Consider the following 18,372-nt stretch of genomic DNA (forward strand, 5'->3'; position numbering starts at 1 on the left):
AACCAGTATTTCTGGGCATGCACGTGTGACAGCTGCACCTGTGAGCATCCCGACTAGTAATTAAACAGAGAAAATTGGATGGATCTTAAGGGTCTACACTGGGAGCAACAATCTAACACACACATTCAAAAGAACATCTATTATTTTATAGTGCTTCGGGTTCTTTTCTGTAGGCTACAGCATAACACCACATGTTTATGTGACATGACATAAGGACATGTGATCCAGAAAGGTTTGTGTGATTTAAATGTGCATTTGCAATCGGGATTAACAGCCAACGGCATGAGGTAATGAAACGTAGAAAAGAATGTAACTGAAGTTTTACACAGCTCCAGAGTCTGAGAGTGAGTTGGCTGGATGGCAGTCACAGATCATGTGTTGCAGTGGGAAAGAAAATAGGAGGCTGTTTAGAAAGGAGATTGGTGGCGTTGCTCCAATGCTCTCTTTTCAGTAAGCGAGAGGAATAATCCCTTGATTTCAATGGGGCCAGGATTTCACTGCTAGCATCCAATCCAACACGCCCCCTCTCCACAAAGGGCTCTAATGGTCAGTCCTGTGAATGGACGGTCGTTCACCTAGGGCTTGATTCGGCAAGATGCTGAGATCCAATGGGAATGAAGGGCAGCTGTCTGCATCTCAAGGTGGGGACCAGCAATTCAGAGAACTGGGCCCCGGAGTTTGCTCTGTTTGTCTCCACAGTGCCCAAGTCCCGTCATCTAACTCCCTATTTGGGAAAGCCCCTTGGGAATACATGGACTATGAAAGGTTCTGTCCGAAAGCAAATTCCTTTCTACTCCCCAAACGGTTCCCTGTCAGCTGTCAAAATTAGATACCAGTGATCTGGAGTCTGGACACACGAGGGCTAATGAATGATAAATGGGGGAAGAATGAGGTTGCACATTTCCACTCACCACCAATTCCTGCACTCAGATCTCATTAGACAGAGAGCACGTCGGGCACCAACATTTGCTGAAGACAACGGAAAGGTTTCAAGTGATGCATGTTCTAGAGCAGTGGTTCGCAAACTTGTTCCGCTGCTTGTTCAGGGAAAGCCCCTGGCGGGCCGGGCCGGTTTGTTTACCTGCCGCGTCCGCAGGTCCGGCCGATCGCGGTTCCCACTGGCCACGGTTTGCTGCTCTGGGCCAATGGGGGCTGCTGGAAGCGGCAGCCAGTATGTCCCTCGGCCCGCGCCACTTCCCACAGCCCCCATTGGCCTGGAGCAGCGAACCGCAGCCAGTGGGAGCTGCGATCGGCCAAACCTGCAGAGGCGGCAGATAAACAAACCGGCCCGGCCTGCCAGGGGCTTTCCCTACACAAGCGGCGTCCCAAGTTTGGGAAACACTGTTCTAGAATATCAGAAACATTGGTTGCTAATTACAAAAGGTCCCAACCCTCTGTCCCATTCTCTGTCTTGATATGCCAATCAGCTCATTGCAGCTCATTGTTGAATGGTCCTTTCTGCATGACCCACGCCCAGGACTGAAAGCCCTTTAAAGCTGCATTTCGGTGAGAAGCACTGCTTCAAGAAGTCAAAGTCCTATTTACAGCAGAGGCTGAGGAGTTATCTCCAGAAGCGCTAGTGAAAAAGAACAAGCCTTTCCTCCATTAACAAAGGGCTTGCAGCTCCCTTTTTAAGGCACTGAAAATAGAGCACAATGAAGATTAAAAATGCATCCCGAGAATGTTAACCATGAGAGATCAGTAGATGAGATAAGCCACCTCTGAAGGCCCTGTGTCCTTACCAAGTCTTGATGTAGTGTTGGTCTTGCTGTGGATGGATCAAGGCTACACAGGCCCCAAATCCATCCACAGTTCAGACCTGTTCTTCTTCCAGAAAATTCTTCCTCAGGGGCAAACCTACCTCCACCCTCACTCCCATTCCCACCTCACCCCTACATAAGGCTTGTCCTCCTTCCACTCTCAAGTCCTTGAACTTCCTAACAGTGACTAGGCATCCCAGCCGCTCCAAGCCCATGCTGAAGGTGGCCAGCCAGTAGCAATCAGGTGTGTTCTGTACCTACTGCTCTGAGTGCAGCTCTCCATTTCATCCAGGCCCCCTCTAACTATGGCGCCTGGCTCCTGACTGACTGATGAGCCCTGACGCTAGCACAGGTATCGAAGGAAGGTAAGGAGAGAGGGTGGGGGACTTACTCGAGGAATCGTGTGACGTACTCCCTGCTGCAGCGGGACCAGGTGAGTGGAGAGGTGTCATACAGGAGCTGTGGAGACATGATGAAAGGTCTTTTCCCAACTGGCTCACAGTCATTGCCGCTTCCATCATGCTGAATCCCAAAACTGTGTAAGAGCACAGTCCCACAAAGGAGAGGTGAGCCGCATGCTTGGATACAACCACACAGGTGCTTTGCTTTCTAGCACATTCACATCAAGCCTTACATTACAAAGACCCACGACAGTTTCTCCCAGTTACTCTGTTCTTAACATACCACTGCTCTGTACAGAGACTTTACTTCGTCATCAACTTTAATGAAGCCAGATCCAATGCAATAAAAGTTACACCACTGTCAATGTGAACCCAACTGGTTCAATGGACTGGACCCTGGACTGGGAACCAGGAGACCTGTGATCTGTTTCTGGCTCTGTCACTGATCCACTGTGTGAGTTGGGGCAAGCTACCCCCCCTCTCCCTTGTCTATTTAGATTGTGAGCTCTGTGGGGTAGGGACTCCTGGGTGTATAGACAGGGCCCAGAGCAATGGGGCCCCAGTCGCAGTGAGGGCCTTAATGCACTACTGTAATACCAATAACTAATCCATGTGTGGAGGGAAGTGGGTAGCTGGATGATGTGGGGAACCCCCCCAGTTACTGCACTTTATGCAGGGCCTGCAGCAGGGCCTGGAGACATAGAATCATAGGACTGGCAGGGACCTCGAGAGGTCATCTAGTCCAGTCCCCTGCACTCATGGCAGGACTAAGTATTATCCTGTTAGCCTCATTTTCTGATTGCACAATACCTGTGAGCAGTTCACAATTTCCTCAGATTTAGTTGTTTGAAATTTGATGCACTTTCATGTGATTATTTTTTTAACACCACAGAAAGTATTTGATTCTTGCTGTATTAGATCTATATTTGGTTAGTTATGATTGGTCAGATAAGTCCCATGCTATTGTTTCTATTCCTTGATTGGGCAAGTATGCTAGAGCCACAAGTATGAATTTAACATTTGGTTTCCACAACTGCTCGTGCATTCAACTTTGCAATAACAACAAAGAGTCTGGTGGCACCTTAAAGACTAACAGATTTATTTGGGCATAAGCTTTCGTGAGTTAAAACCTCACTTCTTCGGATCCGAAGAAGTGAGGTTTTAACTCACGAAAGCTTATGCCCAAATAAATCTGTTAGTCTTTAAGGTGCCACCAGACTCCTTGTTGTTTTTGTAGATACAGACTAACACGGCTACCCCCTGATACTCAACTTTGCAATGTACTTCCTGTGAATATTGCTGCCAGTAAAATGCGCTTGCACAAATGATCCTGAGAAGTGACTGCACAAAGGGCACTGAGTGCAGACTAAGCAAAGTTAGATAAAATTCAAGCAGATACTTGCAGCTCTTTTTTTTTACAGTAGTGCCCAATTTTTGCAGCGAGGCGGTGAGTCCACACTGGCAAGTCTGCAAGGCTCCCACAGTGTGGAGTCCAAGTGGTGGCATGCCCTTAAAATTGGCCCTGTGAGTTTGTCTGATATATGTAAAACCCAAAAAGTACAGGGTACAATTTTCCAAAGCACCAAGCCCCACTGTAAGTCACTTAGGTGTTTTGAAAATTTTGCCCACAAACAAAAATTTTATTATTATTAAAATGAAGGGGATATAGCCTCATAATCTCCTCTCCATAGTTACTCTACGTCCTTCCAACCCAGAGGCCTGCTGCTCCTCTCACGGTGGTGTAAGTCTGGAGTATTTCCGCTGAAGTCAGTTGAATTACATTGGCCTAAATCCTGTGCACGTGAGATCAGGATGAGGCCCAGAGAATTCAGCGCAAGAATGACTGGCTAAGCCCAACTGTCTAAAGATGAGGATGAAAATTAGCTTGTTTCCAATTTGTTCTCTATGAACAAATATTGGTCTCATATAATCACTGCATACCCTGGCGTACAGGAACATGCTGTTCACAGTCTGAAGCCTTGGGGAGTCACTGCCTAGCGCCTTTTCCCCACAAAGGGTTCATTTTGTGCTTTTGCAAATGCACAACTGCCAAGCTTAATAATTCCTTTATTGTTGCTTTCCCACTCACTGAAATGCATGGACTTCGAAATGTATTTATTACACACTGTCAACAGTAACGACCTCTAATATGGAAAGGTCCCAGGGGCAACTGATATAAAAGTCAATGAATCCAGGTGCTGACAGGGACAACAAAGCACACAGTAAATAGTGTTACTGAATTTAAAGGCTGCGGTTTACTACAGCTGTAGCTAGCTGTCTGTAAGTTGCCAATTTGACACATTATTCACTTTCGTATATTTCTGAGGCATTTGCTAAAAATGTAATTGAAATAATGTGGAAGAAATACCGTCTGCAAAGAAGAGGATCTATGTGGAATAGCTGATATCAAACCCAGTGGGGCCATAGAAGGGGAAAACGTAAAGCAAACCTTTAATTAATGGATCAATGAATCCAAAGTTTAATGCAAGTCAGTGACTATATCAATATATGGTACTTTCCTTAAGGTATATAGTTTTATGTAAATATAAAAGAATTTTGAAGTAGTCTTTCTTATTGCAAACCCAAACAAGGAAAAGATGAGACTATTGAACCAAACTGATTTAATTAAACTTCAGACACTATATACTTACCCACAGAAATGTGATATTCACAATATGAAATGAAATTAACATTTAAAATATATAATGGTTTCCTGGAGCTGTATTAATCTGGTATTTAAAAGACCTTTCCAAAGGTTAATTGCATTAAACAGGTTGGGAGAACAAACCAAACATTTGCCGCCAATTCTATAAACTAAATTTGAAGAATTCCTAATTAAAAAGCCTTGTTCAAAACGTTTCACAAAGTCTAGTTTGCTCTAGGGCCAGCCCATTTACAGAACACCACTCAGCTTGCCTTGAAGTCAGAGACCCTGAGTTCAGTCAGCCTGGATTTGACATATGAATGTAACTGAGCTGGGACTCCTGGGAGTGTGCAGAGACAGTTTAAACTCAGAAAATAACAAAGTTCTAAAAATGAAACTCTCTGAGCAAAACCCTCAGGGTAAACTCAGAACTTCCACTGACTTCAGAGGGAGTTTTGCCTGCGTAAGGCAAGGTTGAGTACGGATGGATATTTCCCCACTTTCTGTACCACCTGCACTCTTTAAAGTAAGAGCTGAATAGTGTCTCTTTCCAGGAGAGGGGTCATGAAAGAGATTAAACAAATCCCTAAGTACCTGTGTCCGAGTTCATGTGCCACGGTGAAAGCCAGGGGAAGTCCTGTATCCTCATTTATATTACAGCTTCTGTGAGGCTGACACATTCCTGACACATGAGAGAGACCCAGAGTCTCACAAGGCCTGTTCATTGCAGCACAGATGTCTTTCCTTTTACATTCAGGGGGAAAAAACAAAACACACACACGGGACAAATCGGTTGTTTAAATCATAGCAGCTTCCAAAGTGTCAAAATAAAACTGAGCAAAACTATTGTCTGAAAACTCGGGAGTGGGGTCAGCAATTAGATTGAAAGGGGAACTCTGAACGTTGCAAGCAATGCAAGGTTTGTATTTAGTAGGGCAGGGGTAGGCAATCTATGGCACGCGTGCTGATTTTCAGTGGCACTCACACTGCCCGGGTTCTGGCCACCGGTCCGGGGGCTCTGAATTTGAATTTAATTTTAAATGAGGCTTCTTAAACATTTAAAAAACCTTATTTACTTTACATATAACAATAGTTTTGTTATATATTATAGACTTATAGAAAGAGACCTTCTAAAAACGTTAAAATGTATGACTGGCACACGAAACCTTAAATCAGAGTGAATAAAGGAAGACTCGGTACATCACTTCTGAAAGGTTGACCCCGGGAGTAGGGGATGGTAAACGTCTCCCTGAGTAGAAGGGAGTCTGGTCTCACTTCAATATAAACCTCTACCCCGATATAACGCGACCTGATATAACATGAATTCGGATATAAGTGGTAAAGCAGTGCTCCGGGGGGGCGGGGCTGCGCTCTCCGGCGGATCAAAGCAAGTTCGATATAACGCGGTTTCACCTATAACACGGTAAGATTTTTTGGCTCCCGAGGACAGCGTTCTATCGGGGTAGAGGTGTAGTAGGCTCTCTCTGCTGTGTACCTGGTGGATACAATTTGCACCGTGCAATTATATCTGCAGCCTATGGCTGATTGGGTGCTGGCGTTCCATCCTGGGACATGACGTAACATCCTGGGACATGACGTAACCCAGCTGTAACATATATAGCGTGTATATAAAAGGTGACAACATATTAAGTGGCTAAACAGAAACAAAGAGTGGATGCATCTGAATGTAATAGATTTATGACCCTCTTTTTCCATTTGCTCTCCCGGGAGCCAAGCTTACTAAGGAGCCTAATTAATTTAAAATCAAAAGCAGCTTGGTTACATTAATTCCACTTTAAAAGTACAGCTGGGGCTGGGAATAATTAAGCAATGGGACACGACAGGCCGGTGCATTTCTTGGGGGATTACGGCAACCCCAGGTAGCTATGGCAGTGACTACAGCCACCCAAGAAGAACAATAACAATAACCCCACAGGCATGTACTGCCCTGCAGTGTCTTATTTCTATTGCAAAGTAAATCTCCTGGAGAAAATGAGGGTGTTGGGGGAGATGCCATGCTTGTGAACGCATTGGGAGTTACTGAAACAACTGGATATCACCATAGACCAGACTGCAGTGGCTTAAAACCAGCAGACTGTACCCCTTACCCATAAGGAAAACACACTTGGGCTTGGCTCTTCAAAGAAGCCTAAAGAATCCAGGTGCCCAAATCCCACAGGATTTCACTGGGAATTAGGCACCCTCCCTGATGCTCTTTTGCAAATCCCAGCCTTGATCCATAAGACAAAATGGCAAGTTTATACACGTGAACATCCCCGATGGGGGTCTGGAAACTGGAGAGGGGGTCAAACCAAACCTTGCATTTTAACAGCCCCAGGTGCTGGTAAATTTGAATCCATATTCCAGATGTGGATCTGAACTCTGCGGCTAGCGCCAATTTTGGGAATAGGCTAATCTCAAAAGAGCAGGTTGCATCTCTAGTTACATGTGTAAATGTCAAAAAAGGGCCCACATAAGGAAAATGGAATTTAAATAGCCTCCTCTTTCTCTCTCTCACACACATTAGATCCGAGTGTCTCTCTCTATCTCCCAGCTTTGTAGGTATTTCTAACTACTTGGTAAATTGCTGAAACCAGAGAGCTAGCACAAGCAGAAAGCACAAAGCAGGATACCTGGTGAGCAAGACAGCTACATCATGATGCAATGGGTGGGCATCTCCTTTCACATTGATGCTTTTCTGCCATTTGCAAAAACTTTTCAAGGTGTTGTCCGCATGGTGGGTGATTTTCAAATCCTCCTGCCAACATAAGAAAGGAAAAGTCTGCTGTCATGGTGTTGTCCTTTTTGTCACTTAGAGACACTGGGGGCAGATTCTGATCTCGGTTACACCAAATTCAGATGGGAAGTAACTACACTGACTTAGATGGAATTACTCCAGATTTACACCACATAGCTGAGCTCAGAATCCACCTCTTTTTTACTATCATTTGACTATGATCAAGTGGCAATGTTAGACAGTCTAGTGAAGGGAGTTAAACCTGCAGGAAAATATTCCCATTAGGCTGCCGAATCTTTTACAAGGACACAGCTGGGGGAAACAGACCAAACAGCTGAGCAACTTCAAGCTTAGCTGAGAATAACTGCAGCTGGGAAGCACAAACAACCAGCATTTCACATACACCATTCAGTGCTGCTAGCTGGGATGCTCCTATGGGACTAAGCCAATTCTGGAAACTAGAAAGAAGACAACATCTGCTGGGAAACACCCTAACTCACAGTCACATCTCTGCCATCCCGCCTCTAATTTGAATGGAAATGCTGCCAAGAGCAAAAGAGCATGTCCAGTGGCAGTAGGGTTAGTTCCCGGAGATTGCTGGATGGGGAGGATGATACTTGTATTTTGTTGGGAATCCTTTAAGAACTACTGAATAAGTGGCTACTTCTCAATATAAGCCAGATTCTACAGCGTCTTTGCCTGTGGAACTCCCGCTGGCTTCCAAGAAAATCCCACCCATGCAGCAATCACAGCATCAAGTCTCTAGTGCCTGTGTTTATTCTGTGCAAGAGCTTTCTGGCCATGCACCTGAGATGAAAGTGAGAGTTTATGGGCTTTCATGGCCAGTTCTCAACTGACCATACAGAAGCATACTGAGCTGCCAAGATGGAAATGGACCAAAAATATTAGTCACGTTGTTTTCTTTTTACCTCATCATCTTCTAACAGGATAAGACGAACTATTGCAATGTTGATAGGGTTTCCAATGCTGGCATCATGGAATATACCTGCCACCTGCAGAAATATAAACGGCCAAGAAAATAATGGGCGGGAGAAAGCAATCACTCTGCTTGCAATACTCATGGTAAACATATCGGATAGAGAAGCATGGTCTTAAAAGACACTGTTGGGTAGTGTAGTCCCAAATCAGAAGTTCCTTAGAATCAGGGATGAGTCCAACACTAAGGAAGTTCAGACCCAGAGTTGGACCTAAACATTAATGACATGCCTATGGCGCTACTGGAAATCATTAGAGCTGTGAATTTCAACCAAAAATGTGCGTGAGGATGTGCTTACACTATGTAATGACTGTATATGGTTTCTCAAGGGGAACTGTTCCAACTTGGTCACTACTGATGGAGCAAATGATGTTGCACCCAAGTCTTCTGCCCCCACCATCTTCTGCTGGAATCACTAGCCACATTCAGAACTGTGTTATTTCAGTCCCAAAAGAGGAGCAGGCTAATTGTGCCAAATTATGCTAAACTGCCTGGTGGTTTTATGATATGAGCAAATACCACCAGGTGACAAGACTGAGATCATGAAGTTCATTTCACTTGTGACCTCAGACAAAACTGAATGTGGGTCTCTGGAGGCGAAGGGCTAGCTCATTAACCCAAGCTGCCACCTACCTTCCAATTAAATGTGTCTCTGAGCTCCGAAAGATTAAGCAGCAATGTTCGCTGTTGAAGCATTTGAATGCAATTACTGTAATTAACTTTTCGAGCCTGCATTTGACTTTTATTACAGCCCTTACGGCACATAACATACACTCTCCTAGTTCTGTGCCAGGGTTTTTCATCACCTATTACTGGCTGCTTTACTTGCCGCTTTCCCTTTAACTGTTCACAATGACACATTCCTAGGAAAGTCATTCACGTATCCAGTGCTCGCCAGGCTAGTACTCCACTCGGTCCCGGGTCAGCTGGCCCCAGCTCAGAGCATTATTGGGTGGGCTGCAGGAAGCTGTTTCTAGATGAGGTTGCTAAACACGACTGCATCTTCTCTGCAGCTCCTGTCTGACGTGTGGCACTAACACTGGAATCTTCAGGAGTCGTGGGCACGAAGGGCTTGATCCAAAGCTCCCTCAAGTCAATGGGAATCTTTGCATTGACTCCAGTTGCTTAGGATCAGGCCCAAAATGAGGGCAGGCTATTGGTTTGCATTTATTTATCAAGCAGAGAACTGTCAGTTGCCTTACATGCATGCATGGGGGAGTAAGGGAGCGTTAGCCACAGCCTCCCTCCCCTGCACAAGCAACTGGCATCACTGGAAAGGGCTGAACCCTGGAAATTCAAATGACCTATATATATGCCACTGACCTGTATGGGTTACATTTAGGCCACCAAGGACACCAGTGGATTTCATGGTCATGGAACCCAGAACTCACCATGTTCATTACGGTCAGCACGTACTTCTCTATATTTTCACTTCCGTGATACTCCACCATCTTGGTGTCCGCTACCACCAAGGTCTCCACCCACTTCTCCTTGCTGATGGAGCGCTGTTTTATTCTTCGCTTCCTCTGCTGTTTCTGTTCCCATCTCTCTCTCCGTTTCTCAGATGTCTCCAGGCTTTGCGGAGATTCTGAAGAATGGAGAAGGGAATGGGCTTTCGATAACGGCTGAAAGCTTGGTGGAATATAAGAGGATTTTTTAAAAAAAAAAAAGGAATTAATCCCATCCAAGCCACTAGAGCCCTCAAGACACAGACCATTGACTCATAGACCATTAACTCACTCTTACCTACTCTGTCGAGCCACATGTTCAAAAGACCACTTAGAAGAAAGGCCTCTGAACTCTTTCCGTTGCTTGGTGGCATTAGCGTATTGGAGAGAAATCCAAATGTGGGTTTGGATCAAGTTCTTTTACTGGAACTCTGCCCTGGAATATTGCACGCGGGTCATGGAGAAACTCAAACAGCAACAGGAAACCTACATTGCACAGTTATTAATATTTTTATTTATATACCAATTTATTATGCAACCATCAAGGAGTGTCTGGGCACATACGTGATAGATCAATAAAACTAGTGGCTGAACAATATGGGAACCAGAGGTTCTGCCAAGGGGACACAGCTCCCTAATACAATAAATTCACTGCCCCATAAACTGGGTTGATGGCTCACACCAAATCCTAAAGGTCTCCAAGGGTCCTGACCAAGCTAGAAAAGTCACCTCAGGCTTTGTGGGGCTGCACGGGAGATGGAATTCCACTGAGAATCCCCTGGGCCTGCCACCAGGAGTTCCACCCTGGGGAGAGACAGCAAGAGCGTTCATGCAAAAAAACGGGAAAAAAGATGGCATGATGCAGAAGGGAAGCTTGAATGGGCCTAATTACACATAGCAACTGGGCAGTCTCATGTGGAGATTTCTCCTGTGATGCTGCCCCCGTGTCAGGGTCAATCACAGGCTGAATAAGAGCTTTACTAACTGCATCATAAATAGCTGGAATTGCTTTTCTGTCCAGGCTCAAAAGGTTCAGGATTACTTCACTAACAATAAACTTGTCCGTGTTTACCGTCTGCATTGTGCTTTAAATAATGAGAGAAAGTTTGCCCTCTAGTCCTAAGGAATCCCAAATATCCGGATAATTTGAGAAGTCTCCAGTGCTAAGATATCATCACGGAAGTTTAATGAAAATAACTTACTTAGAATTCATTTTTGTTGCAAACTTTGCTGTAAAGCTTTGACTTATGTGGGTCTTATGATGTGGGGCGATTGGGAAAACATGGAGTTCTGGACACCAAAGGAAGTGTGTATATAATTTTAACTGCAAACACCATCCTAAAGACTCACCCTGCTGTACATGTATGTTCACTGTATACGGCAGGACGCAATGGCAGAAAACAATATATGTGGTGAATGTACCATTACCTTGCTGGGTATTGTTTTATACATAAAATCAGCCCCTTTCATAATCCAAAGTGATAGGACCAGAGTAATGGAAATCCTACAGATTTTCTACATGTTCTTTTCCAAAGTGTGATTTGGACTAAATTACTAGTCCATACTCTAGTAGAAATTTACATGCATCATCATCTGGGCAAACGAGGCCCCGGGGGATTCACTCATTCATTCAATATCATCAATTAATAGATTTTTAAGGCCAAAAGGAATATTTGCTTGTAATGATAGACTAAAGATGCTCAATTTATTTAGCTTAACAAAGAGAAGGCTAAGAGATGACTTGACCACAATGTATAAATACCTACATGAGGAAAGACTTCTGACATAGAGACCTGTCTATCTATCAATCTATCAGACAAGGGCTGAACAAGGGTCAACCGCTGGGAACTGAAGCTAGGCCAATTCAGTCCTAGGTGCAAATTTTTAAGAGTGAGGGTAACTAACCACTGGAACAACTTTCCCTAGGTATATGGTGGATTGTCCATCATCTGAAGACTTTAAATCAGGACTAGAATGCGTTTCTGAAAGATTGTTTGCGGTGTTGTGGTAGCTGTGTCGGTCCCAGGATATGAGAGAGACAAGGTGGGGGAGGTAATATCTTCTATTGGGCCAGCTTCTGCTGGGTCAAGATACAAGCTTCCAAACTACCCAGAGGTCTAACAAGCGTGCTCTAGAGCGACCAGAGGGAATGGATTCCTGGAAGCAGGAGTCACAGGGTGAGGTTTTCTGGACTATGTTATGCAGGTCAAACTAGAGCAGTGGTCTCCAAACTTTTTACCTCATCCCCCCCACTTACCCCTGTCCATGCCCCCCCCCCCCCGAGCCCAGGAGTAGGGTCATGGCTCTGGGGGGGGGGAGGGATGCAGACAGGAGTAAGGGGGCCGAGGCTAGGACAGAGCTGGGGGCAGGAGCAGAGCCTCGTCCAGGGGCTTTGGCCGGCAGCTGGGGTCCCGGGCATGGGGCCAGCAGCCACGGCCAGGAGCAGAGCCTTGAGAGCGGGGCCAGCAGCCGGGGCCGGGGCCAGGAGCGGAGCTGGGTGGCTCTCACTCCCCACCCCTCCCCCGTGGGTGCTGGCCCAGGCCCCAGCCGTGCCCCCCCCATTCCTCCATGCCCCCCTAGGGGGCACGCCCCACAGATTGGGGGCCTCTGGACTAGATGATCATAGTGGACTCTTTTGACCTTTAACTCTATGAATCATCTAGTCTCATCCTCCACATGGTACAGTCTATAGAATTTCACCCAGTGATTCCTGCATCAAGCTCACAATATGTTCAGAGTATGTTCATAGTGTCTTAGGGCAGGTCTACACTACCCGCCTGACTCGGCGGGTAGAAATCAATCTCTCGGGGATCGAATTATCGCGTCTCATCGGGACGCGACAATCGATCCCTGAATCGACGCTTCTACTCCACCAGCGGAGGTGGGAGTAAGCGCCGTCGAAGGGGGAGCCGCGGAGGTCGATTTGCCGCCATCCTCACAGCGCGGTAAGTTGGCTCCGATACGTCGAATTCAGCTACGCAATAGCGTAGCTGAATTTGCGTCTCTTAAATCGACCCCCCCCCCGTAGTGAGGACGTAGCCTTAGAGTTACCCATCGCATACAGATTTACTGCTCCTCTCTATCTACTGTACCTTGCACGGGGAACAAAATGCCGCTCTTGTCCAGTGCTGCTCTGTACCATGCACCCTACTTCACCTTGGAAGGAATTCTACTACGCTCCACAGCCGCAGAGACGCCACGGTAAGGATATGAAGAATATTAGGTAATATTCTTAACCAATCCTTGTCCGTCTCCTTCAGTGTCGGAAGGACGCGTGATTGTGCTGATGCTACTTTCTGTGGCAGCAAGTGCTGAGAAGATTTGGGCTCTTGGACCAGCTTTGGAGGGTCTCACCTGTTCTGCAGTGGATCCAATCTACAAATTTTCCAAGTGAGCTAGTAACCAACGAACTGTGCATTTAAACCTTTCTGCCTTGGCGCCCAAGGTAGATAATGTACCATTTGCTTCCTGCCCTGGCAATTGAGATGTCTGTCTAAGATACTTACACAGCCCCCCATTATCACAGTAACTGAGCATTTCACAATCGTTAATGTGTTTATCCTCAAAACACCTGTTAGGTAGGAAAATACTAGTTCATAGATGGAGGGGGCCACGGGTCTTTCCAGGCACGCTCTGTTCTTGGAAAGGGATGCTGCTGATTTGAGTCTTCACGTCTCTCCTCTTTTGGATCAGTTATTCTAGACCAAATAATCCCCACCTAAATTCCAAAAGACTGTGGGAAGCCCACTGCTCTGGAAGAATTTGACTTCAGTGGAGCCACTATTTCACTCTGAAAGTCCAGCCAGCGGCGAAGTCACAACAACTGATATTTGCAAGAAAGCGAACAGTCACCACAAAGCAGAACGTTCACATCGGAGTATGAAGAAAAACACGGCAATCAGTGGCTTGTGGTTCAGGGCTGCAGTGCCTGAGCCCGTGCACACGAGAAACCCTAGCAAATGCAGAACGATTGCCATGTGACAATAAAAGTGCTGCACTCTAGCATAACCCTTGTTACTCGTGGGACTCAAGTTACGAATACCACAAAATGATTGCCTGGTGCTCCACAAGCAAATTCCTTAGCAGCTCTCACTCACTCATGGCCAGCAATTTGAAAAGCGGTCAGCCCTTCCGTAATACCAACGACTGTGGAAATCATGTTTGTCTACGATTCTGGAAACTTGGCACTCTCTTCGCTGTTGATACATCTATCTATCCTAGAGTTTCATTGCGCTACCCTCATTGTAGTACCAGAGCACCTTCCACTTCAAAACTTGTCTTGCATTAGTAGACTTCCTGAAGGCTCTGGCTCTGTCCCTTTTGGGGCATAAATGCACTTGCAGTTGGGGTATGTCTTTGCTGGAAATATTCTGGGTGGCCTAAGAGCTTTCTCTTTAGCCAGCTTATTGCTAGTCGGTACACTTGACCTGCAGTACAATACATTCCATGAATAAACCCCCAAATGAATGGTCAGTTTCTATCCCTCTTGCAGGTAGTTGTGTGTGAGGATGCTGAATGCTTTAGCACAGAGGTAGATGCTGAGCTTTGATATCAAAGGCACTCAGCACCTAGCAGGATGGGGCCCTAACAGTTTATCTTTCATTGTCCTATTATTAAAATCAATTATCCTCTAGCTGCTTTTGACTCACTCTGAAACTGCAATAAAGTAGATAAAATACCTTGGACTCCACATGTTCCCAAGGTATCGGGCTGTTTCCTGTCTCGCTTTCTGCTGGATTCCACTATCGACTCTTCTTCCTCATATTTTGGAGCATGACGTTTATAGATCCTATGGGGATGGGCTGTACCATCCTCATGCTTATTTGTAGCCAGAGGTTCAATGAAATAGTCTTCGTTTGCGAGCCGAAATACACCTCTCTGGGATGGGGAGAGAAAGTCGGTGTCATTTGTATGATACATTGACTCACGGTGAAGACAATTACAGTGGGATTGGTTTGCAGAATTTGTCATGCAGAAATAGATGCTTTGTGAAGACGTTGATTTTGCCTCTTTATCCATGCTGAGAACTATAAGCTCCCAGACACAGAAGAACAAACCAGCATGGACTGAACATACTAGTCCACATTTGAGGCTTGGTCTGCATTAACCCCCCAAATCGAACTAAGGTACGCAACTTCAGCTACGTGAATAACGTAGCTGAAGTTCGAAGTACCTTAGTTCGAACTTACCTCGGTCCACACGTGGCAGGCAGGCTCCCCCGTCGACTCCGCGGTACTCCTCTCGTCTAGCTGGAGTACCGCAGTCGACGGCGAGCACTTCCGGGTTCGACTTATCGCGTCCAGACAAGACGCGATAAGTCGAACCCAGAAGTTCGATTGCCAGCCGCCGAACTAGCGGCTGGGTATAGACGTACCCTGAGATTCAGAAAGCAACATTCATGCATGCACTGCAAAGTTTAACTGCCTCCAATTGGAAACAAATGGAAAGGCTGTTTGATGCTGAGGTGCTCAATCACAGTAAGGATTTAGACAGAGACAGACCGAGGCTTCTGAAGACAAACAGACACAGAAAACACCAAGAGAGAACAGTAAGGTTACGTGTGCGAGTAAGTTGCAAGCTTCTTTTTCTCTCCTGTGTTAAAATCACTCTTTGCTTCTGCCCTTATTTAAAAAGTTCTGTTACTCTTCTGTAACAGACCAAAGTGCTCCGTCTTATCACAGTGCTACTCCAGTATTTTGAGTAGTTTTTGTAGAACACTGGCGTATTTTTATTAGGGTGTCCCTCGAAAGTCAAGGTAGTTGCTGCTGCCCATTTACATTGTCTAAGCACCCCTGGTTCTTAACCACCCTTAACCAAAGTTCCAGGCTCTGGCTAATGCTCACGCATCAGAACATCTTTAGGGAAGCAGAGGAACGGGGGTCCAAGTTCACTGCAGGAACTCAAAGCCGGGAAACTCAGAGTTACTCACTGAGCCAAACGATTACATGGACAGTACAATGAGCATGTGCTATTGGCATCTTTCCTTTGGCAGGAAATGAAATCCTAATGCTTTCATTTGTTTAATAAACTCTCCCACTGCTGATCCCTATGGGGCTCTGTGTTTGAGTCTCAAATCTGGGATATCGAACGAGATCAGTAGTAACTACTATTAGGCAATGCTCCCATTCTCCTGACTTCAACCTCTCTGAATTTGCTCTGTGTATCTGTTTCATTCCTAGGAATGGGGAGCTTTGGAGCAGGAGTTTGTAGGTTTCTTAGCAGCGGATGATCCCTGAGCTGCGGGACGGCAGTGCTGCTAGCAATGTGACTTGACTGTATCTTCATGTTGTAACAGCACTCTGTGGGTTCTTAGCCGAGTTAATTGCTGTGGAGTGGCCTGGCTCTCTGTCTGGCTTGTCTGAAGTGGATTGTTGTGTAGGGTGCTTACATAATAACCCATTCGTTTTCAGCTTTGTTTATTATGCTTTTGATCTGACATTTTCATTACTTTTGCATGCCACAAGCAGAAAAAAACCGAGGGAAGATTAAAATGTGGCACAATAAAGCCTTGTTATTAGACTCTCCCATTTATTCCAGGAGACGTTTGTAAGTACGATCATCAGTTCACCAGGCTTCCCGTGGCCTGACTCGGAGCAATTAGCTTCTCCTTTCCCCAGAGGGCTAGTTCCACGCTGTGGAAATCTTCCAGCCACACGGCATACGCAGACACGACGCAATTCGCTTTCCCGGTGGCTTCCAGAGCTATTTCTCTGCAGTTTGTTGGCTCTTGTTACAAAGATACTGAGAAAGGGAACTTCCTGACACTTATGGGTCATTGTTACAGGGTGGCTGCCCCTTAACCCGGGTTACTGAAGAGGCCCATCTGGGTATGGATCAGGTGATCTCCCTATAAAGCGCAGAAGGCGAGTGCAGTGAAGGGGTACTCGCTACTGAGGCGGGAGAGCAGGGACTGCTAGGAGTGGGCTGGCTCCAGCAGCAAGTCCTGGGACTTGGCACTGAGACTCCAGCCAGGTAGGGCCTGGGAGTGGCCTGGCAAAGCAGGAAGGCAAGCCCCAGGCAGGAAGGCCTGGAAGGAGGGTGATTAGAGACCACTAGGAGTGTGGAGAGGAGATCCCTGGGATGGGGGACTGAGATTACAGGCAGGAAAGGATTGGGAGTGACCTGATGAGGGTTAAATGGATGGACTTTGGTTTGGACTTAAAGTTTCATCCTTGAGTTTATTTTATCTGATCCAGACTTCAAGAAGGGGTGTTGTGCCTGGACGAAAAGGGTGTGTGGAGTTTCCTTAAGGAGCCCCTTGAGGGGGAAACTGAGGCAGGCTGCCTGAAGCATGACCCAGGCCATGCAAAGGTGCTCTGGTGTAGGCTACTTCCTCACACTCCTTTTTCCCCCTGCTATTTCATCCCACCGTGAAGCCAGAATGCTACTCACATGCTCCAACCTCACATGCACAGGCTGGGTCTGGCAGAGTCCAGCAGAGGCTGCACACCACCAAAGAGCAGGATTTACCCCCCAAAATTAGGCCCTGATCCTGCAACCGGATTCACAGGGACAGGCCCTTATGCACATGCAAGGCCTCAGGGTCTTTAATGGGCTTTTTGCAAGGGTCTAGCCGTACAGACCTAACGGCATGGTTGTGGCCTTACCGAGTGGTGGTAACTCAGAGGTTTCCATGGAAAAGACTATGGGGCTGTGCCGAGCATCGGCAGCCCCCACTGATTTCAGCTGGAGCTTTGACAATCAGGCTCATGGGGTTGAAATTAATTTCTTAGGGTGTCACTTCGCTTCTCTCTGCTGCTAACACCAGCCCCACCAACCCCCTAGTGCCTTGTCCTGTCTATTGCTATCCTCCATGGTGTCTCCTGCAAGCAGAATGACCTCTCACCCTTGGTGTGCCTGATGCCGTCTGCCCTGGGAGCCCACAAACACTAATAAAAAAAAACAATTATCCAAACTTTGGCGACGTTTGTATTTGGACCGGAGCTTCCCAGCTGGGCCCATCAGGCGAATGTAGGAGTTAATATTGTGTTCTAGCCTATGGAGGAGACAGTGGTTCCACTGCAAACTGGGGCACCAAAGACAGCGTGGGGTTTCCAGCGCTTGTACACGTGAGCCATATTCTTTAATGATAGTTCATGTGATCTTCCAGTTGGTGCTTGGTCGATTTCTCTCTTGTCTGTGTGCTGGGGTGTCCACTAAAGGGGTTAATGGAGGCAAGATGGGCCAGTTAGCCTATTAGGCAGCAAGCTGGGAGAATTATGGCTGAGAGGACGTCCCTAATTAGGGGAAGCTCACCTGTGCAAGAACAGGTGGGGCATCTATAAAGCCAGGGAGCTGATGGCAGAAAGAGGCTGCAAGGAGTAGGTTGCGGTCACTCCCTGGGGGGAGGGAGTTGTGAGGCTGGCAAACCCAGAGCCAGAAGGT

The 18,372-nt window shown here is 46.4% G+C and overlaps 1 protein-coding gene across 3 annotated transcripts in view; it reads right to left on the reverse strand.

Annotated features, from left to right (window-relative positions):
- Positions 1-18,372, reverse strand: part of ADAMTS7 (ADAM metallopeptidase with thrombospondin type 1 motif 7) — a 140,909-nt gene that overhangs the window by 112,043 nt on the left and 10,494 nt on the right. For all 3 annotated transcript variants that reach the window (XM_024107195.3, XM_065559123.1, XM_065559125.1), the window contains 6 exons: positions 14,667-14,865; positions 9,931-10,127; positions 8,472-8,555; positions 7,439-7,563; positions 5,400-5,549; positions 2,152-2,295 (listed from right to left, as the gene is read on the reverse strand). In XM_024107195.3, the coding sequence (XP_023962963.2) occupies positions 2,152-2,295; positions 5,400-5,549; positions 7,439-7,563; positions 8,472-8,555; positions 9,931-10,127; positions 14,667-14,865 (899 nt within the window). The remainder of the gene's footprint in view (positions 1-2,151; positions 2,296-5,399; positions 5,550-7,438; positions 7,564-8,471; positions 8,556-9,930; positions 10,128-14,666; positions 14,866-18,372) is intronic.

The sequence above is a fragment of the Chrysemys picta genome, chromosome 10, assembly GCF_011386835.1.
Source record: "Chrysemys picta bellii isolate R12L10 chromosome 10, ASM1138683v2, whole genome shotgun sequence".
Lineage (NCBI taxonomy): Eukaryota > Metazoa > Chordata > Testudines > Emydidae > Chrysemys > Chrysemys picta.